The sequence below is a fragment of the Carassius auratus genome, chromosome 48 (assembly GCF_003368295.1).
Source record: "Carassius auratus strain Wakin chromosome 48, ASM336829v1, whole genome shotgun sequence".
Classification (NCBI taxonomy): Eukaryota; Metazoa; Chordata; class Actinopteri; order Cypriniformes; family Cyprinidae; genus Carassius; species Carassius auratus.
Genome location: NC_039290.1, coordinates 2,570,564 through 2,593,217, shown reverse-complemented (window position 1 = coordinate 2,593,217; position 22,654 = coordinate 2,570,564). Strand labels below are relative to the sequence as shown.

General features: G+C 36.1%; 1 protein-coding gene across 2 annotated transcripts; it reads left to right on the top strand.

Annotated features, from left to right (window-relative positions):
- The first annotated feature begins 3,161 nt into the window (after positions 1-3,161).
- On the top strand, positions 3,162-22,415 carry LOC113065505 (tyrosine-protein phosphatase non-receptor type 22-like). Of its 2 annotated transcripts, none has more exons than XM_026236795.1 (28): positions 3,162-3,653; positions 6,697-6,805; positions 7,769-7,845; positions 8,024-8,119; positions 8,284-8,322; positions 8,600-8,671; positions 9,394-9,453; positions 9,936-10,078; positions 11,084-11,150; positions 11,246-11,323; positions 11,418-11,498; positions 11,681-11,796; positions 15,638-16,191; positions 16,280-16,369; positions 17,036-17,107; positions 17,187-17,258; positions 17,353-17,480; positions 17,588-17,615; positions 18,601-18,675; positions 19,255-19,314; positions 19,439-19,501; positions 19,604-19,734; positions 19,939-19,966; positions 20,151-20,213; positions 20,296-20,405; positions 21,414-21,444; positions 21,551-21,661; positions 21,844-22,415. In XM_026236795.1, exons 1-28 carry the CDS (start codon positions 3,552-3,554, stop codon positions 21,903-21,905), a joined length of 2,718 nt encoding a protein of 905 aa, XP_026092580.1. In that variant the 5' UTR covers positions 3,162-3,551; the 3' UTR covers positions 21,906-22,415. The 2 variants fall into 2 exon arrangements, with proteins under 2 accessions (XP_026092580.1, XP_026092578.1); XM_026236793.1 differs by having other exon boundaries at positions 20,275-20,405.
- Positions 22,416-22,654: the final 239 nt, after the last annotated feature.

Sequence of the window (22,654 nt, the reverse complement as noted above, 5' to 3'; positions counted from 1 at the left end):
TTTTTATATAATGCATTTTAAGTCATTTTAAAGGCTATTGATGGCTTAGATCTGTTTTTATAGCAACAACAACAACAAAAAATATTACAGTATATTAATACTTCTTTGTAAATTATTATTTGAAGTAACAAAACCATGGTTAATTTGCAGACACCATGGCTACAAGAACGATGATTTTTGGTGTTATTGTTAAAACCATGGGTAATTTTCGTAAGGGAACCTATAAAAAATAAAAAAAACTTTCACAAGAATGTGCCTGAAAGTGATAAACCGGTGGATTGTAGCTGACACCTAAATTAACACATTACAATTGTTTTATGACTGCAAGTCTTTCTCCTCAAATGCTAATGAGTTTCAAATTTGCGTTTGAGCCCATGTGAAAAAGTATCATAATTTAAATATGATTTACAGTTTATTTTAATAAATATCAAACATTCAATTCAATTGTGTATTATAGCTGACACCGAGATGGACAATTACAGTTGTTTTTATGACTGTAAGTAATTCTCCTCAAATGCTACTGACGTTAGAAAAGTGTATAACAATATCGCATGTAACTAGAGACGGTCCCTAAATTTGAGACTCTCGAACGTCCAAAGCCATCCAACTTTATGTATGTTGTTTTTTTTTCTTTCTCTGCGGAGAATGGAGCTTTTATTTTATTTTTTTGTAGAGCAACTGGGACGGTGCCCCCTCTGGGAGTTGGTGCCCTACGCAGACTGCGTACTCTGCGTATAGGGAGCGGCAGTACTGAACTGACAACTAAGGAAAATCCCAAATTCAGCATCTCAGAAAATTCTAATATTTCTTAAGACCAATACAAAGAAAGGATTATTAGAAATCTTGGCCAACTGAAAAGTATGAACATAAAAAAGTATGAGCATTTACAGCACTCAATACTTAGCTGGGGCTCCTTTTGCCTGAATTACTGCAGCAATGCAGCGTGGCATGGAGTCGATCAGTCTGTGGCACTGCTCAGGTGTAATGAGAGCCCAGGTCGCTCTGATAGTGGCCTTCAGCTCTTCTGCATTGTTTGATTTTCTATGGTGTTAAGGTCAGGCAAGTTTGATGGGCAATTAAGAACAGAGATACCATGGTCCTTAAACCAGGTACTGGTAGTTTTGTGCAGGTGCCAAGTCCTGTTGGAAAATGAAATCTGCACCTCCATAAAGTTGGTCAGCACAGCAGCAGGAAGCATGAAGTGCTCTAAAACTTCCTGGTATACGGCTCCGTTGACCTTGGACCTCAGAAAACACAGTGGACCAACACCAGCAGATGACATGGCACCCCAAACCATCACTGACTGTGGAAACTTTAGACTGGACCTCAAGCAACATGGATTGTGTGTCTCTCCTCTCTTCCTCCAGACTCTGGGACCCTGATTTCCAAAGGAAATGCAAAATTTACTTTCATCAGAGAACATAACTTTGGACCACTCAGCAGCAGTCCAGTCCTTTGTGTGTTTAGATGATTCTGACGCTGTCTGTTGTTCAAGAGTGGCATGAAACCCATGTCTTGCATATGTCTGCGTGTAGTTGTTCTTGAAGCACTGACTCCAGCTGCAGTTCAACTCTTTGTGAACCCCCCCCCCCATGTTTGAATTCATCTTACACACTTCGCCTCAGTTTATCATTATATATCAATAACCCTGACTATTAAGTTCTTCTGAGATGCTCTTGTTGAGGAAATCCATTGAGTAAATTGCTTTATAAGATGAATGTGGATATGTGATTGCGATAAGGACATTTTGCCATGTGCTTGCACTTACAGTCACTTTATCTGTAAAATTATGTCTGATATTTATATATCCCTATATAAATAGGGTAATCCCTATTGCTTGTACACTTTTTTCTACCACATCTTTTCTTTCCCTTCGCCTCTCTATTAATGTGCTTGGGGGAAGTCGTGGCCTAATGGTTAGAGAGTCGGACTCCCAATCGAAAGTTTGTGAGTTCCCAGTCCCAGACCGGCAGGAATTGTGGGTGGGGGGAGTGCATGTACAGTTCTCTCTCCACCTTCAATACCATGACTTAGGTGCCCTTGAGCAAGGCATCGAACCCCAACTGCTCCCCGAGCGCCGCAGCATAAATGGCTGCCCACTGCTCCGGGTGTGTGTTCACAGTGTGTGTGTGTGTGTGTGTTCACTGCTCTGTGTGTGTGTGCACTTCAGATGGGTCAAATTCTGAGTATGGGTCACCATACTTGGCTGAATGTAATGTCACTTTCACTTTTTCACTTTCACAGAGCTCTGTGAACAGCCAGCCTCTTTTGCAATGGCCTTTTGTGTCTTGCCCTCCTTGTGCAAGGTGTCAATGGTCATCTTTTGGACAACTGTCAAGTCAGCAGTCTTCCCCTTGATTGTGTAGCCTACAGAACTAGAGTGAGAGACCATTTAAAGCCTTTGCAGGTGTTTTTGAGTTAATTAACTGATTAGAGTGTGGTACCAGGTGTCTTCAATATTGAACCTTTTCACAATATTCAAATTTTCTGACATACTGAATTTGGGACTTTCCTTAGTTGTCAGTTATAATCATTAAAATTAAAAGAAATAAACATTTGAAATATATCAGTCTGTGTAATGAATTAATATAATATACAAGTTTCACTTTTTGAATGGAATTAGTGAAATAAATCAACGTTTCGATGATATTCTAATTATATGACCAGCACCTGTGTATGTGTGTGTGTGTGTTTATGAGTACACTAATTTATATAATGATATAGGTATGACATACGTATTACAAGGTTGTTTATGTGGACACTAGTAATTCAAATGGCTTAAAAATGCAAAAAAACTACTTTTTTTGAAGAGCAAAAAATGCTGACAGTTTCCTGTGAGGGGTCGGTTTAAATGTAATGTTGGACACTTTTTAGATCCCCATGAAGAAACAACCTTATAAATCATACAGAATGAAGTCACACATACACAAACACACACATATTCTAAATTAATACACAAATATATATTAAATATATCTAAAATAATCGAAAAATGGAGCAAGAGATACACAAGTATGTCTCTTTGGTGTGACGCCATGTACACATTCTCTAAATTCTAGTTCATCCACAACTGCTTTGAATGTCATCAAACTGGCTTTGCTGCTTTCAGCAATAAAGCAAATGACTGACTTTCTCAATATCTTTTTACATACAAGCACACACCCACTCTTCCTGTGGGGGGGTATAGGCTCTAAGACCTTGTGCTACAAAGTGTCGGACAGAAAGAAACAGGCAGGCAGAGAAACCGAGAGAAGGCCACAGAACAGACAAGAAACACTACTAGATATGCAGCAATGAAAAAAAGCGAGAGAAACTGAAGAGAGAGAGATGAAGGGCGGAGAGGGTCATAGTGATACTTAGAGTTGACCACAGAACCTGTGAGCTGTTGCTGCCACTGCTTCCGTGACGACACTTCGCACAGTTCCTCTACTCAACTACAGACATACAAAAGACACACAGAGAGAAAGTGAAATATGGACTCCTTTCAGAAGCCCACCGATCTTCCCAATCTCTGACATGACAGAGGAAGCTGCTGTGTCACACATCATGCCATGGACGCCCAAGCCTACATTCTGAAGGACCTATTGGCCAAAATCACCAGCAAGGAAGCAGAAGAGGAAGGGGCAGAGAACGGCTTCGCTGGAGAGTTTTTGGTAAGTTATTTACTAAATACGTTAAATAAAACACGTTTTCAGATATTCAGATTCATGTTATGTGACAGCGCATAGGTTGCAAAAGATGCAAACGTACACCTGTATGGGGTAGCTGCATGCTAGGCTCAAAACAATATTGCTTTTTTACATTACATGTAATGTTTGTGCAGCAATATGAAGATTTGTAGATTAATTTACTCTAATTGAACTGAATTAATAACAATATCAGCATTGCATGTGCCAAAAGTAAGCTAAAAATAAACAATGTCTGGGCAGCGAGTTGATACAAAGGCTTAAATGGCTAAGTGTGGACTTCCTCTTCTTAACACAGTGCCTCTCGCTTTATGCTTTTGTACAAGATGTTTTAACCTGGTGTGGATATTCATTACCAAACTCATTTATTATTGAGTCAACACAACAAGGTACTTCTGAACCCAGAAGTAGTCATTTGTCTCACTGCTGCTTAGATTTGTTTCCAAAATAACCTTCATATGCGATTCCCCTCAAATGTCAACTGTTAGATATCCATGTGAACAGCCATGGTAACTGAGAGGAAGTTACTCATGACCTATTCTGAGCTGTTGACTCAATCTTAGCAATACAAAAACGCAAATAAAATGCAAAAATATATTTTCTTTTGAGATGTTTTATTATTAAAATATTTACATTTATTTACTTGCCAGACACTTTCCTCCAAATCCGCTTACAGTGTTTAGAGTGAAACACGATGTCAGGCAGTGATGGATGGACTGTGGTTTTAGAATAACACTGTGGGGTTTCTCTGTATGCTGACATAAATACATTATTTTTTTTATATATAAGTACATAAGGTATTTCTTCAACTAAACTAAACCAATACAAACTTTTAAAAAAGTTAATGTTTTATCAGTGTTCTGGAATTAATTTCATGGCCTTGATGTCGCTAGTACTTTGCTGTTCCTCTACAGGAACAATAGCAGAGCTAATGTCAAATGTGTGCTTCTCAGGGTCTATAGTGTAGCATTTTTATGTAAATGTTATAAGAGGAACTTATTCTTTTTTTAAATATAGTTTTGGGCAGCTGTGGCACAAACCTAACACTGGGTGGTGGTGGTCTAATGAATTTGTTAAAGGGATAGTTCACCCAAAAATTAAAATTTTATGTTTATCTGCTTACCCCCAGGGGATTTAAGATGTAAGTAACTTTAGTAGAACACAAACCAAGATTTTTTTAAACTCAAACCGTTGCAGTCTATCAGTCTTATAATGTAAGTGAATGGGAATCACGGCTAAAACATACAATAATTAAAAAAAAATACACAAACAAAACCAAATTAAACCCTGCGGCTTGTGACGATACATTGACGTGTAAAGACAAAACAATCGGTCTGAGCAAGAAACTGAACAGTATTTATATAGTTTTTACCTCTTATTCAAACAATGTCTGAACTGTTAGAACTCTCCTGAATGCATCCTCCTATGCGTGTTCTCAGCAGCAGGTGCGTGAGGCATTTTCTCTTCTTCTTGCTTTATGACGGATCGTAGACTTACAAGTGCATTACTGGCACCTATCTCTCAAATGGACCATTGACACTGTGTGACCATTGATAGACTGCAATGGTTTGAGTTAAAAATCTTGGTTTGTGTTCTACTGAAGAAACAAAGTCACCTACATCTAGGATGCCCTGCGGGTAAGCAGATAAATATCTAATTTTCATTTTGGGTTGAACTTCCCTTTAAGCACTGTACATAAACTTTCATATCCGTATCATACTATTTTATATGACAGACATTTTGTTTATGTAAATTAAATTATGTTGCATATATATTTTATGAAGGATATTTTGGGGTCATTAGCATGGAAATACTTAAAATACAACACAAGATTGCGCTGTATGACAATTGAACAATACCATCACTTCATTTTTGAGGCTTAAAAATGTACCACCAAGTGTGACTCTTGTATCTATAACTCAGTGAAGCGTGACATATCTGTACACATTTTCTCAACTCTGAAGAACCAAGATGAATTATGCCTGTCTTTGCCACTACAGTTTTATCCTATCCTGCTGAACAAAACATACTCTTTAGTCCAGCCTGAACGCTACAGAGTGTTTTTTAGTCAACAGCAGCTGCAAAGTGTTCAGTTTGTGTCTTTATACAGATTTTCCCATTGTGAAACTAGGCCACGAGGAAGGCCCTATATGTCCCGTCCGCTTTCTTAATCGCATGAAGTGTGTCTCTTCCTACTCCGATTAAAAAAAGCACTTTCGGACATGCTGCTTTATTATCTCTGTCAAACTTCTGCCAAACAAGACTTCTGCCAGAATAGTGATTCGACTCGCTTACAGGAAGAGAAACTGTCTATTCGGCAGAGCTAAAGTTCTCATCTCACTGAGAGCAGCGTTACTGGTCCTCACTGCCGGTCTGCAATTTATGCTCACACAAGGGACATAAATGTAGGAAAAATGTCACTGTATAAAAAAACTCTTGGACAAAACATGAGTGTTTCCTACAGTGGGAGGGGCTGGTTCCTCATACGCAGTCCTGCCTGTTTCGACTCAGAGATCCCATGCTAATTACTCAGTTTGCTATATTGCTCACTGTCTGTTGGGCTCATGAGGGTTCTCGTAAGCTCAGCTGTGGTCGGAAAGTCTCTTGGTCTGATCAAGGTGCTTGTGCGCAGAGAGACTCACAGGAGAGTTATGGTACATCCCACATGCATATTGTGGCAGTCACACACACTCACACATACACAGCCAGACATATCTAGTTTTGACAGATCTTAACCACAGGGCCCTAAACTTTAGTCTGTTACTCTCAGATCACTATTACAGTTGAGATGTCAAATACATGGAAAGTAAGACTGTTTCAAACACAGGTTTTCTTACTCTGGTTTGTCTTTTAAAATGATAGCAGTATTAACAGCTCAGCCCTGAAAATCTGGCTTTGACTATCTACAATATAATCAGAAAATAAAATTATGACAGATTACAAAAGTTTTATTGCACAAACTTCATACTACAAAATCATAACGTGATCTTTTGTAACTTGCTCAAAACAGAAACTGAAGAGACAGTCTACTAAATATCGCGCGGAGAGGACATACCCCACCACAGTCGCGGACAAACAAGACAATGTGAAAAAGAACAGATACAAAGACATTGTTCCCTGTGAGTATCCCATTTGACATCTGAATATACTATAGTACAATACAGTATACTGTTTTCTACTATATATTATACCCACTAAGCACACATCTGGAAAGCTAGTATCTGTATACTAATTATAAACATAAAAAAGCTAATTTACATATACTAAAAATATCCTGTTACATTTAAAGAAAAAAAAGCAGTTATGGTAGCCAAAAATTCAGTATAAAAAAGTAGATGGAAAATGTTTCAGGGATTAAGGGATGGCATTTTAGTGCCTGCATATTTTACAACATAACCATACATTTCATTCAAGTATCAAAATCTCCTTATATTGTAAACTATACTAACTACTACTAAAGCGTGGTGTCAAAATAGAAAATTGTTTTGTTTTTTTTCACTGCAAATTACATAAGAATTCATGCCAAAACCATACATTTTACAGTTTAACCATTTACATTTAACAGGTTTTTTATTCATTTATTTTTTTACTGAAAAAACGTCTTCTATCGTTTCACTATTCTTAATTTCTTCCTGTTCTAATTTATACTTTTCTGAACAATGGTTAAAACTTTGTATTGTTAGTGCTTCTCATGGTTTTGCCTCCTTAAGATTCATGGCTTGCTGCATTTCCTCATTTGTAAAAGCGCCTGCTAAATGTATAAACCTAAATGTTTTATGGTAGCTTTTTTCATACAGCGAGTCCAAATCATAAGCATCATTTGAAGATGTTCTCTAAATATCTAGTCAACATCTTACAGGAAACCTTTTAGAGGTGCATTGCAGAAGAACAAACACTCTAAAACATCTTTGAAATGAAAACGCATACATTAAATATACGATTTGTGAATTGTAAATTAAGATTTGATATAAATATAAGATTGGTGAAAGTTGCAGTGGCATAAAAAAACATGGGAAGTGTTGATTGTAAAGATTAGAAAAACATGATGTGCTAGAAATGCTGATGGCTGTATTTTCTCACAGTTGATCACAGCAGAGTGAAGCTCTCCCTCGTCACATCCAAACATGACACAGATTACATCAATGCTAGTTTCATTAAGGTAAGGAAGTGCAAGAAAGATATCAAGTTATGCACATTTATACACAAAATCTAATACTTTACCAGATTTGAAGAGTATACACCTATACACTGATCAGATTAATCAGAACATGTAATGCTTAAACAACAACGTACAATATCAGTGCTATTCAGGAGGATTCAGGTCTCTTTTATTTCAGGGCGTGTTGGGCTCTAGGGCGTATATTGCCACACAAGGCCCGCTGCCAAACACTGTGCTTGACTTCTGGAGGATGCTTTGGGAATACAACGTGCAGGTAAGCGCTCAATTATGACCATTTCAATTCACACACATTCCACTTCCTGTAGAAAACAGGTCCAACCTGTTAAGAGCTTTGGGTGAGATCTCAGGCCAAGGAGAAACAGTCACACAATGAAATCTAAAGAATTGCATTTCTAATATCGCAATCTCTCTCTTCAGGTTATTGTGATGGCTTGCCGGGAGTTTGAAATGGGAAGGGTAAGTTGTAACTCACAGTGTGTTATAGGGGAAATGTTGACAGTCACTGTGTTTAAAAGAAAACATTTTTTATTAACCACATCCTTCTTGGCTCAGTATGGTGAGGCAATGCATCAAGCATGTCATTTTCTTCTACTTCTTTTTTATCTTGAGCTCCCACCCTTTCACAGCTTTTGATACGGTTAAAGTACTGCCATGCACTCAGCGTAGAAGTTCTCATAAAGTAGCCAGAAGCGAGCCAAATGAGAGTGAATGCTGCTTTATCTCTTTCTTTCAGAAAAAATGTGAGCGTTACTGGCCGGAGTCAAAGAATGATGTGTTTGTTTGTGAGCCCTTTACCATATACTATGTAAGAAACACCTCTTCCCTCACTCACACCAAACTTTCTGTCCTTGTGTTTTATTGTGTTCAAGCCCGATTCTCAGTTTTCACGCAGTATCTAATACACTACATCTTGAACCACTAAGTACAATGTTACGTTCTTTCACAACGTCATTATATTGTCTTGGTATGTTGACATTTATAACAAACAAAAATGTTACTGTTAAAAAAAAACACACATTCAAATTACTAATTATCAGTACTATATTGGTTGTTGGTATCAGTCTAAATTGAATATTTAATTGTGCAAGGTTGCCTTAATTTTACATTTAGATTACCTTTGCCATTTTATAAGACCCACCTGCATTAATATTTAATTTTTCATATGAAGTAATTTTTTGTATAGATTATTCAGAGGTGATTCACCGGGTTTTTTTTTTAGTTAATGTAGTAACACTTCTGAATGCAATCTTTAGCAAATCTCAAAAGGAATATCAATGTTTCATATTGTACTTCATAATTTTGTGCTGCATGCTTAAATTCACTTGTAGCACTTAAAAAAGTTTATTTATACCAGATTTTTTATATTGGTGCATCTCTTAAAAACAATTATGTTATATTTAAGGGTTGTACATGTAGCATTTTTTTAGCACTATGGTTTTCACTATTAAATAATATTAGCCAAAATAGTAGCTGCAGTTTACTGATCCAATGAGCATTCAAGTCATGTACATGTTCGATTTTGTCCAGGAGTCTGATGAAAATAAGGGAGAATATTTGACACGAACGCTGAAGGTGACATTTAAACAAGTAAGTATCATTTCTTTGATCTTGACTTCACCGCACTGATTTTTTTTTGTGTACCCTACTTTACAGTCTTTATAGTTTATACAAGAAAATTTTACCTTTATGTAAATGTTTTTATTTAATTTTATCCTTGCTTTAAAAAAATGCCATTGTCCTGACTAGTTGTTTTGTGTGTTCCCACTTCACTCAAGTTTAATGAGCTTTAAAAACGCTGCTTTAGGGCAAACATTGTGTCATGGTGACCTGTGACCCGTTCATAGATTTTCCCTTGAAAATGTCATTGCGTAAGAGTAGAAGTATTCGGCTTTAATAGTCAAAAACATCAGACTGTACAGACACTGCAGTGGAACAAACATAAACACAGACAGGTGCTGACATTTCAGCAGATGCTTTGTTGTGATAAAAGAAAGCCACCGAAATGTGGTGGTTTAAAAACCAGGTTACCAGAATAAACAAACATCCTATATTACACTGGTTATTTTCAGGTGACTCGGACACTGAAACAGCTGCACTATGTGAACTGGCCAGATCACGGAGTACCTGACTCCATTCCTGCCATCCTGGAGCTGCTGCAGGACATGCGGATTTACCAGGATCATGACGAGATTCCCATCTGTATTCACTGCAGGTAAATGCCCGTATCTGCTGTGATTGTTGACTGTTAGGATAGATTTGTACCATGACTGCATTAAAGGGCTAATCAGATCAGTCCGAGGTCATATTGTGGCCATGGTGTACATTTTTCGTGGTCATGAACACAAGATACTGATACAAACAGGTTGTTTGTATCGGTAACCATGGAAGTAGCCCACCTCCATTTCTTACACAGGAAATGTGTTGGTGGTTGACCAACAACATGCAAATGCCCCAACAAGTATCTGCACTTCTGCTAACACTGAGTTACAATGACAGTTAATGCAATTCAGAAAGACTTTTGACTGAATTTACTGCCACATTTCAGAAATATATATATTTTTTTTTGTGTGATCAAATTTGTATTTATTTTAAAGAGACAATACATGGAGGTATATACACACCACAAAAATAAGAGTTTTTATATATATATATATATATATATATATATATATATATATATATATATATATAAACAAACAAGATTAAACAAATACAATTCCAGGTCTTTTGAAGCCGTTAGATTTAAAAAATATATATATATATATTCTGTACAAGCTCTGTCTTTGCACCAATCTTTCAGTCTCACCCATGGAGGTGTATATATATATATATATATATATATATATATATATATATATATATATATATTCGAATATGTTTCTGTTTTCAGTTATTTTCATGTTGTGGCTGATAACCAATAAATAGCTATATTTAAAATTCTATAGAAATTAAAGCTACAAGTGAATCTGTCATCACATTATAATGCATAAATGGATATTTGTTTTGAGATTAGCTACATTCAACAGTGTAATTAAATTATTAACGCTGTTAACTTTAAAACGTTTTTCTAAACAGAATATTCTGAGCACCTTATAGGCAGCTCTTTGACTTGAAATTTTCCATCACTCCACAGCAGCATTATGTAGAAAACTCATATACTACTCTCAGAATTGTGTTTTCACTGTGGCTCATTCTATTGAAACTCTTGGCTTTGCAGTGCAGGCTGTGGAAGAACAGGTGTATTGTGTGCCATTGACTATACCTGGAATCTACTGAAGAGACAGGTAAGAGTTCAAAACATCTGATTGAAGCTTTCATTATACTGGCAGATTATAATCTATATTCTGACATGCTGTTGATCTTATTTGCTCTTGTTTAGATGATACCAGAGAATTTCTGTATCTTTGAACTGGTAAAGGACATGCGTACACAGAGGCCCTCTGTGGTCCAGACTAAGGTAACCAACTTAGTTTCTTCTTAAATTGCCATCATCAATATAAACAGAAAGTTTTCATTTTCGTAAATAATTAAATAATTTCTTCTCTTCATAGGAACAATATGAACTAGTATACAGGACAATCAAATTGCTGTTTGAGAGATATCTGGAAGCAATGGATGAACCAGAAAGAGGGGTTAGATGAGCCATCATATTTACTTTATTTTATATATTTGTTTCCCAGTGATTTTGCTTCCCAGTTATGATACATTATGCAACATAATCAGAGAATTTTGCTGACCTTGTATGGCATGCAGCCTATTTTTTTTTATTTTTTTTGCATTCTTAAATTAACAATTTAATTTGATCATCAATCAGGTCCCAGCTTCCCCCTCTCCTGTCACCTTAAGTAGTGGGAGTGAGTTCTCAGATTTCAGCGACTCTGAATCAGAGACTGGCAGAGATTTCACAGCGTTGCTTCAAACTAAGCACAGGTATGAGGAAATATCTCCTTTTAATACAATATATCCAGATTTCAAAGCAATAGTTCACCCAAAAATGATATAATTTCTGCTGTAATAACATTACTAAAGATGATATAGACATATTGTCAAGACAAGTCTGTATAAAACTTATTAATACCTGATGGAACACACTACATCACAGTTCCGTGTAGGTTTACACATTTAGATTTTCAGTTCTTTGCACTTTTAAAATAAACTTTCTGTTCAGCAGTTGCAAAAGCAGTTGCAAAGATTTAACAAAACACACATACTCATGTCTGCACTAATTCAATGTTAAACACTTTTTTTTTTTACTACCAAATTATGTTATATCTAAGTAATTGAACTTATACTGAAAAGTTTTACATCTCACCATTTTGGTCTATGCTTGTTTCTGATGTGTTACACTTAGCCTCAAATACCACACCAAAGTGTTATTAGAGATTTCGTGTGCATAAAGGACACTGAGCTTTAGCATTTTTTCAGATCTGGGACAGTTATTTCCTGCTGCATACACGCATTCTCAGGTGGCCAAGATAATAATTGTGGGAACTGGTATTGGCCCAATAATTGTTTCCAAGAGGTTTCTCCAAACACTCCTCTATCTGACACTGCTCAAAAACACCCTTAATTGAATGCCAGTGGTTGATATTAGATTTACATTTTACATATAAATATCATCAACAGTCTAGAATTGTTTCATGTCAAAGGGTAATTTCACACTTGGCTGGTTTGGTTCTATTAAAACGTGCGGTTCTCTGTTAGTGTGGTTAATTTGAAAAAATATGAACACTGCCATAACCTTGGAGCGCACCAAATAAAAGAACCAAGACCTCCTGAAAAGGTGTGCCTTGGTGCACTTCCAAACACACTCTGATGCACTTTCACTGAAATATGAACGGAACGTGGACCAAATACTTCTAACAAATTAAAACAGAAAGTGATGTGACAAATGTGACCATAAAAATGACTGAACGCACAAGAATAGCTGGTTCTTCTCGTCATATGATATATGTTGCTCATTACAATTCAGTGAAGGAATCGGAACTGCCTTAGAGCAGATCTTTGTGTGTGCAACAGAGGCATTCCTGCCGCCGTTTAAAAAATTCTGGTAAAAATATGTACACAGTAATGTTTTCAAAATTGGTGTGTTAACACCATAGACTGTATAAACAGGTTAACAAATGTGATAATTATGTGATATTATGTGAATTATGTGATAATTTAACGCTTAAAAAATATTTAATGCAATTAATGCAGAGATGGAGTATTCTCGACAACAATTGCGTTTATTAAGATGTGGAACGTCTTTACGTCCACTTCACCTTCAACATGAAAAGATGAGATGTTGTCAGGCCGTATGCCAGTAAAATGATTTTTCCTGTCCTGTCAGCTGTTATATTGTCCTTGTAGCGCATATTCTTCAATTGCATGCACAAATGCGGTGGCATGACACTCACGGCAAAAAAAAAATTGAATTTTAGGTGGGATTAATCACAATTACAGTTTTTCTCAATTGCTTTGGCACATTTTTCGAAACAGTCTTAACATTCTCTAAACTGTGAGTGAAAATGTCACAACTGTTTGCAGGAACTTCAAAACTTTATAGCATGTCTGCAAAATGTAGTTACTCACCCAAAACATTTAATTCATGCTTCAAAACCTAGTTATTGTGTCAATAATTTGGCCAAGGCCACCAAAATCTAAAGTATTTTTGTCATTGTGTGACCCACATGGTCAAAATGTTTAGTTGTTTTTTCACCACCACAGTCACCACAAAATTAAGGGTTTAAACAAAAATCTCATATTTTTTGAGAAAATTCAATAGCATGTAGAGAAAAAAAGAGGTCTATGAACATTTGTATTTTTACAGTGTTTATTTTTGTACTTCATGTGTATATACACAATACAAGTGTATTTACTGAAGTAACTGACAAGAGTAACAAGATTTCACTTTACAGTTTTTCTCAGTCACTTTGGTGCATTTTTCAAAACAGAAATGAAATTCTCAAAACTACTTGTACAACCTCCACATCATCTAGTCATTTATACACATCATAAAACCAGTTTCTCATTCTTTTGAACAAGTTGCGATTGCTTTTGTACATTCATGCAATTGATTATGCATGTTTATCGGCAGTTTCCTACATTATCAGTTGCTCATGTCATGTTGCTCAAAACATATTGCATAGTTTTCTGTGCAACAGTCTTACCCTTCAAAACATCTAGTCTTTAGTTCATCATATAAGTCATTAAATGCAAAATGGTTAATCTAGTTGTCAAAAACTGCCTAGCACACTTTTTATATTTATTTTTACACATTATTATTAGACTTTTTGTACATTTGGCATGAATTGTCCAAGTGAATTTTGACTTATGAAGAGAATGTAGATGATAAACCAAAATTCTGAAATTCTGAAAATGGACTTATTTTCATATTTGTGTCCATATTTGTTTTTCCTTTTCTATATCACAATGACATTGTAAAGGTTTTTTTTTTTTTGGTCAGACTTTGTAAAAGTGTAACTGGGAATTCTATCCAGTCTCTTTCAGTCAATATCCCACATACAGTAATGTGTAAATGTGTACGTTTGAAATGGATATGGCATACATAAGCATATGGCATATTGTTCAATACAGTAGTTTACATCAGATCATCCCTCCAGAGTAAACTGTTATATTGACAACATGACTAAGCAATTTGACTGTCTTATCCGTAAACTATGACACAAGGACTTGTCATTCTGATGTCACTGATATGTTCATTGACACAGATATTTATTTTTGAGAGATGAACTAAGGATTTTGAGCAGGAGACTGGCTTTTGCAGGTAATTCATGGTGATTTGCTATTTGTACGAGTTGTTTTGAGAAATGCACTTTATGTTTTGCAAATTGTGAGTTTGATTCGAGAAATGTACCAAAGCGACTGAGAAAAACTGTACTATATACTCCCAAACAAAGTTGATTGGTTACGTAAATGGTTAAATGGTTGATTCATATTAGAGGTAATTTGCAATTAGATTGCGAATGCAATTAGAGGTCATGTGCCAATTTAGCAGACATTACAAATAATGTCAATGTCAGATATATTTTAGAATATACATTCATGTATACTAATTATGATAACTGAATAGCTCGTTTTGAATGTGATGGCTTACAAAATAAAAAATGTCTGAGAAGTTCTGAAGTGTTTGACAGTGTAAGTGAGAATCGAGTCATCAGTTTTGATCAACAAGCCATATGCAATTATTTGTTGTCCAAACTGCAGACAGTTGTATGTACTCTTTGCACACATGTGCCAAAGCATTTGCAATTTGCTCAAATCAATAAGAAATTCCAATCTGATGTGAAAAAGAAGCGAATTGTTCAGAGATCTGAACTTAATGTTTTGGGAAATAAAAAAATCATTTGAGAACTGAGCCAAAGCAATTGAGAAAAACTGTAATAAAAAAAAAAGTGTGATTAATTAGTTAATTTTTTCTAAACGATTGACAGCACTTGTACACACATACAATGAGTGCATTTAGCCCAGCGCACATCAGTTTTGGATGTTTGTGTAGATTGGCAAAATACACATCATAAATGTTGTCCAATCAGGTTGTGACTGTATCCTTATGCCTTTTATTATGGATCTTTTAAGTTCGGTTTAAAGAAAGACAGTGTGAAAGCTTAGTGAACTAGGACTAAATGTATAATTTCTGTTTTTGGTCCAGACCAAAAATAAACAAGAGAAAAAAAAAAAAACTGCAAGTGTAACCACACCCTAAGACACATTGTGACTGTCTTTGTGGTATTCCTAGTCATAATCAAATCTTTCACTCTTGCGATAGGAATACCAAGCTGGAAAATTCAATGGAAGAACTCAGTCAATTGACAGACGATGTCATTTCTTGGCCACAGCCTCATTCACAACCATTCAGTCAAGAGTCAAGCTCAATACTCAATACAACGAGTGAACGGGTCCAGATTAAAGATCAGAGGTCATTCATAGCACCAACTCCTCAAACAGACTTTCCAACCCCTGGATCTCATAGAATTGAGCCATCCACCAGTTTCAACTATGATCTCACCCAACCTAAATGTTCAGACTGTTCCATCAGCCAAGTACAAGAGCTGTGGCCGAATGTAAATGATCTGGAGTGTGCAGAAATCCCAGATGTTAGTCCTGCTGCCGAAGACCACAACCCCATTATCCCCAGCACAGTCTGCTTCACTGTGGAAGATCCTTATTTTGGCCCCGAGTCTCCACCGGCTAGTGACAATCACAGTGTTGTGGACTCCTTGATTTGTGAAACATGGATAGAGAACCCTTGTTTCACAATTCCTAGTTTAGTTCTTAATAATCATGTGTTAGAACTGCCAAAACATGACTGCAAAGACAAAGGTATGACAATCTATGACTATTTTAACAAATGATTTTCTGAAAAACTATGATGGATCACTTAATTTCCTGTTTTATAATTTGAATAAAGATGCAAATACACCTTCATCTGATGAAGACACACCTCCTCCTTTGCCAGAGCGAACCCCTGAGTCATATATGCTGGCCGATGAAATTAAAGGTTAGTCCAACTCTAAATGTATATCCTCACCAATGCTATTTTAGTTGAATTTTATATACTATTACAGGTTTTTTATTAATATTTTGAACTAGCTTTTTTTTTCATATTTTCAGCTAGCATTTTAATTTTAGTTTAAGCTTTAGTAATTTTATTTGCTGTTGCCAATTTTATAAGATCTTGCTTTTTATATTTCTATTTAGCTTTCATTTATTTTATTTCAATTTTCATTTCAATTTCAATTTGTTTTAGTTTCCGTAATTTCGCAACACTTAAAGCCTTTACGTAATGTATCAAGGCATTCATAATTTACTGAAATGCATTATAAATTTCCATAAATAATTGTAAACAAATTAAAATGCATTGCAACATTTGCAGATTCTATTGTTTGATCATCATACGTTATAGTGCATTATACTTTCTTTAAGTATTATAATGTGATGTATTATATAGGCGCAAAGAAAAGTGCTACCTGAAATTTTTGTTCTTATTTTAGTATACGAAAATGGTTTTAATAATAGTTTTGGCTTTATTTATTAGCTATAGTAACAATAACAACACTGATTCTCATTTGAATATATTGACATTTCAAAACATTAATTTTACAAATTTTCTATTAAATAATTTTTTTTTTTAAACCTATACCACAATATATGGTCTTGTTTCCAGATATCAGTGAAAACACAGAGATGTTGACATTGATGATCCCAACCAGCTCAGACTCCAACAGTGTCAACAGAGGTGAGAATCATGCACATGTGAAAATTTGTGTATAAATTTGATGGACAGCACCTGTAAATGCTCCTGTTTTCTATAAAAGACAGCCCGCCCTCACCTGTGCCCCCCTTGCCTGAGAGGACTCCAGAGTCTTTTGAATTGGCCACAGATGAGGGTATGACAAAGATGAGCAGGGATGAATCTACAACATATTTCACCTGGTCCCTTCTGTGCACCTTATCAAGTTGTCCTTATCTAATTTTCCACAGATCTGGTACAAAATGTGACACAGGAAAAGCCACGGGATGTCGTAATGAGAGTTGGGAAATCTCTAGAATGGTCTGGGCAAACGAATGAAGCTCAGACAGACATGAAACGATCTTGGTCCAGGAGCAAGGTGAGAGGAAGCAGGGATAATAGACTAATGAATCATTTCAGCCTATTAATATCTCACAACCAAACTAAACAATATAATCGTAAATAAAACTATTTTCTTTATTTCAGAGCTTAAAACTTAGAATGTCACTTCCAGGTAAGTCAGTCATATATACAGTGGAGATCAAAATTAGAGAACAATCTGCAATTTCAAGGTCACTGTTTAGTTGTATTGGAAATTATATTAACAGGAGCAGGAGGGCAGTTTTTTATGCATTTCATTAATTAACTGTATTCAGAAGCACAGTATTAAAAACCTAAAAGAGATATTTGAAAAAAGAACAAAATTAGAGAACACTTACAAATACCTAAAAGTTACTGGTGTTTATCTGGCAACTGGTGCTAATTTCCTTAATTATAATGACAAATCCTATTTAACTGGCAGCATTCCTCTAATTTGCACTGAGATTGCAAGATGGCAGGCTGCTCTCAGGCGACTGAAACCCTTTAACAGGAGGCAGTCCAGATGACCCTTTCAACCACTGCTAGAGAAGCTGGTCATTCCAGCTGTACAATGACACTAATTCATTCAAGTCCCCCAAAAAGGCTGGCTGTCCGCATAAGACAGATGCACGAGAATACAGGACAATTCAGAGACACTCAAAGGGGAACTGGTTCAGCACTGCAGCTGGAATTGCTCGCCAGTTCAGCGATGAACAGGGTATGGAACTATGGAAGAGACTGGAAGAGAAGTGGAGCAAGATCACACCAACGCGGTGCGATAAACTAGTGATGTCCTGCAGCTACAGATGGGGTCATTCAAAGCAGGGGCCTCTACCCTTCCTACTAATTTCTGACAGCTGTAACACTTCTTTCATGCTACAGTTGTTACTGCTCACTAATTTTGATCACTGGATATTTGTTGAAATGCCTTGATTAAATATTAGTAAAACACTGGTATACTTACAGATAATATTCCTTCAAATTTTGAGGAATGAAGATTAACATTATTTCTGAAAAAATAATTAAATAAAGTATTTATAGACTGTTCTCTAACTTTGATCTCCGCTGTATATTCAGGATTTCAAAGTCAAGATATATAAATCTTGCTACAATCTTGACAACTTCTTTTTTTTCTGCAGCATCATCTGCTCCACTCAGTCCTTTCCCAATCACATGTCACAGTCCTCCTCCCCTATTGTACAAACAACCTCAGGGTAAGACTAAATTAAAGTTTATCAGAAATAGTGCATAGAACAATCGTAACTTTAAATATAGTCTGCATAAATTCACAGTTGTACACTGGTGTTATAGCTATATTTATTTACATATGCATATTTAAGGCCATTTAAAAATGTGTCTACCTTCAGAAATGAGTACAAAAAACTGACAATACAACAATGCAAACAAAATGCCATACAAATCTAGAATTTTGAGAGTCAAATCAAATTGTGAAAGAAAGGTGAAAAAACCTTATATACAACATTAACAAGCAAACCAAAATAAAACATTGTTATCGGAGCTGAATGCTAGCTGAGGTGAAAACCTAAGTTATTGTCACTTAAAATGAATACATTTTGTCAAAGGATATTTCAAGATTAATAAGTATTCATGTGTTCACTTACTTACCTCTAGTTTCAAAGACATAAATTTTGTTGTTCAGTTATTGCTCAGCTGCCTCTTTATTAATAGAACTTTCTCACTAGTCGCCACCTACTGGTAATGATGAAGTTTTGTCAGTGTCATTCTGGTTGATTGTTTAAATAAAGGCTATTCCATCCTATTTCTTACATTAGAATTTCTACCACACACCCCAACACCGCATGAGCAGAGATTCAACTCAGTTCCAGGGACAGGTACTGTATATCACATATAGCCTACACCATTATAATTGTTCAGTTTGCTCCAACATACAACTTATTTTTGCTGATTTAAATGTACACAAATTCACACTGTGTTTTGCGGTTTTGTTTCATAAAGAAAGTGTAACTCCACCACTTCCTGAAAGAACATCAGAATCATTCCTTTTTCACTCGGTGAAAGGTGCAGTGTACAGAACCTACAGCAAACATATATACAAAAATTTCATCTTCATTTGTTGACAAAGCTGAGTATTTGTGGTTGTTGTTGTTTTTCCTCTTAAAGTGGCCGATAACAGCGCCCTCTGTCAGCCAGCTGAGGCAGAACATCACAGACCGAGAGTGGGCACATCGTCTGAATGGTCAGGCAGCTCCCAGCCCAGATCATTCCTGGATCAATCTTGGACCCGAAGCAAGGTTACATTGCATTTACCTTTATACTCTTTAAAATTGAATTTGTAAACCTTTGGGAGTACTCTACAGCATATAGTTGACCTCAAAGCATGTAGACATGAAGAAACAAACCTCTATTTTAATGTTACAGAAATGCTGTGCTATAATTTTCCTATTGTATGATAAATGCTTGACTCATTCTTGCTAAAACGTGTCATTTTCTAACAGAGTGTCAGAGCAAAAAGTTCAAAACAAGGTAGGTTGGTGTTTCCATTGTGTCCTCCCACACCTCAGTCACTAGTGTCATTACAACATAACATGTACAAGCAAATTTGTCCTCTTGAGTGCACTGCAGTGTAGTGTGTGTCACTGTGCAACAGAGATAAAGAGGGCACACTATTATTGGATCCATGTGTGCACAGCTGTGTTTAATTTTACAGAGTCTCTATCTGTGGCTCCGCTGACTCTGCCTGTCTGTGTAACCATAGCAGCTGGAGGCCAAGGTGAGTAACAGCATAAGTCCCTTAACAGTAATTTAACCATTACTACATAACCTTAGTTTAGTTTGCCCTGTGGCTAATACAGTAGAGCACCAGATGGCACCCAGCAGCCAGTCGGCAGCTACAGGACCAACAGGGAACCAGTCGGACAGAGGGGGAGAGAAAACTTCACTGGTCAGCAAGGCCAGGACCAAGGTTCAACTTCTAAAGTCTCTGTATTTGTTACATGTCAAGTGCATGGCATAATAAACTTTACATTTAGTTTATTGATGGTGACTTTATTTTGTATGACTGAACCCACATACTGAAAACAGCCTGCATTGAATACACTTTAAAGGGGCCGTTCACACAGAGAGTGTTTTTGTGAGAAGCAAAGCTTCAAAGAGAAGCTTTTCTATATATATTTTTTTTTAATTGCCATGTCAAGTTAAAGAAGTTCAGCTTTTAAAAATGTGCACCGTGTGTCACATTTCCAAACACCCTAACTGATTAAAGTTCCTGCATTCTTGTCTGTTCTGCATCTCTCTTTAAAGTTTGATTAAGTCTCTGAGTTGAGGGCCGTTCAAACAAAACACATTTTCACATTCCACTGTACTGCTTTCCCATTGTCTTTAAACATGCGCTAGGAAGATATATTTGATGCAGAGCTGAAGTTAAGAGAGGTTTAACTTTTAAAAAAATATGTCTTAAGAGTTTTCTCAATGCAAAAAACAACATTCTATGTCAAAGGCCCCAAAACGGCTTTTCACACAGAACATGTTTTTACATTGCACTGCATAGTTTTTCAATGTAATAGTGCTAAAAAGATGTTTTGGACTGTTTTCCCATGTCTTACTGCCTTTTTAGCTCCTTGTGCATAAGCGTTTAAGATTCCATGTCAAATTAAAAAAGAAATACAACTTTACAAACGTGCCCGAGACCCTACATACTCATTTAATGTACTTGTTTGATTGTTGTGCTTGCGTCTTTTGCAGCGTCTCCCACAAAACGTGGCACTCAATTTTTAAAGTAGTTAATCTTTTTTTTATGCATCTCTGGACCATTCATAATTTTTTTTTTTATTCCACTACCATGCCGCTCACATTTTTCAGTGTAAAATCACATCTATGCGAATGGCCTCTCATGTGAATAGTTGGATAGAAGTAGTTGATTTGGATAAAAGTGAATTCTATAAATGTCAACACATATTTTCTTTTCTTACAGAGTATTAAGTTTTTGAAAGGAAAACAGAAGTGTATGTATAATAACCACTTCTACTTTTCATGCTGATACAACTAATTCTGTTAAATTGAATTTAGCAGCTGTGTGTGGCTTGAACATCATGCACCTGTCATTTGCAGCAAAAGTGGCCCCGCCTCCGATCCCGCCCCCGGGTCCACCCTCAGCCTCGTCTCCAGCCCTGCCTCAGTCTGCTCCACCATCCTATGGTGCCGCTGTTGGATTCCTATTTTGTAAGATATCGCCCCCTTTTTAATATATTTTTAAACGACCAAATATGATTTCAAACTGATGTTCGGAGACTTTTAAAGCTGCAACAATATGGAGCTATTCTATTTGGCATTTCTTCAATTTTGGTTGATGAGTGGTAGCACTCAGCCTGCAACCTGAAAGTGACCCTTTTCCTATTCCACAGCTTTTGGATCTCGTTTTGGAAAACCAAAAGGTCCACGAAATAAACCAGGAACATGGGTCTAGTCCACGTTGAAGGTGAAGAAAAGGAAAACAGCCTCACAAGACAGTTCAGAAGAGGATTATATGAGGAAAGTTTTCTTTCAGCTCAGATAGACCAGCACTGTGGTTTTTGAGGGAAAGAAGGCCAACTACGGACCTCACACAAAATGGACATTTTTAAAGACTGTGCTTTAATTAATGGCTTTTACATCCTATGAAGGTATAATGCAGGAGAATAACCTCTTAAGACTTTTAATGTTGAAGCATGTTGCATTTTTATGCAACTAAAATGTATATACAATTATTACAAATGTGTATCTAAAAGATAATAAAAGCATGAATGTACTGAAAATTAGACACTTTTGTAATTTCATAGGTAAGATTTTAATGGATTTTATGATCTATACAGATGCAGGTAACCGTGGCCAATCAAGCCTTTCTATGTCACACAATGTTAGACTTGGTAACAGTGCATTTGCTGCTGTATAAGTCTGAAAGGGATGATAAACGACAGAAGATTGTGAATATCTATTATCAAGTTTACAGTTTGTGACTGTATTCAACTGTTTTAGTGTTTTTAATTTCTGATGCAGTGAATGATCCCCTTTAAGAAAAGCTTCACCTTAGTACACTCATAAAATAGTTTATTTAAAAAAATACAGAAAAAAAGTCTATGCATTCCATTGCATTTTTTTTACACAATTGAAAAGATCCACGACAGTTCTATTAAATGTAACTTAGCATTTACAAAACATTACTTTGACTATGTTCAT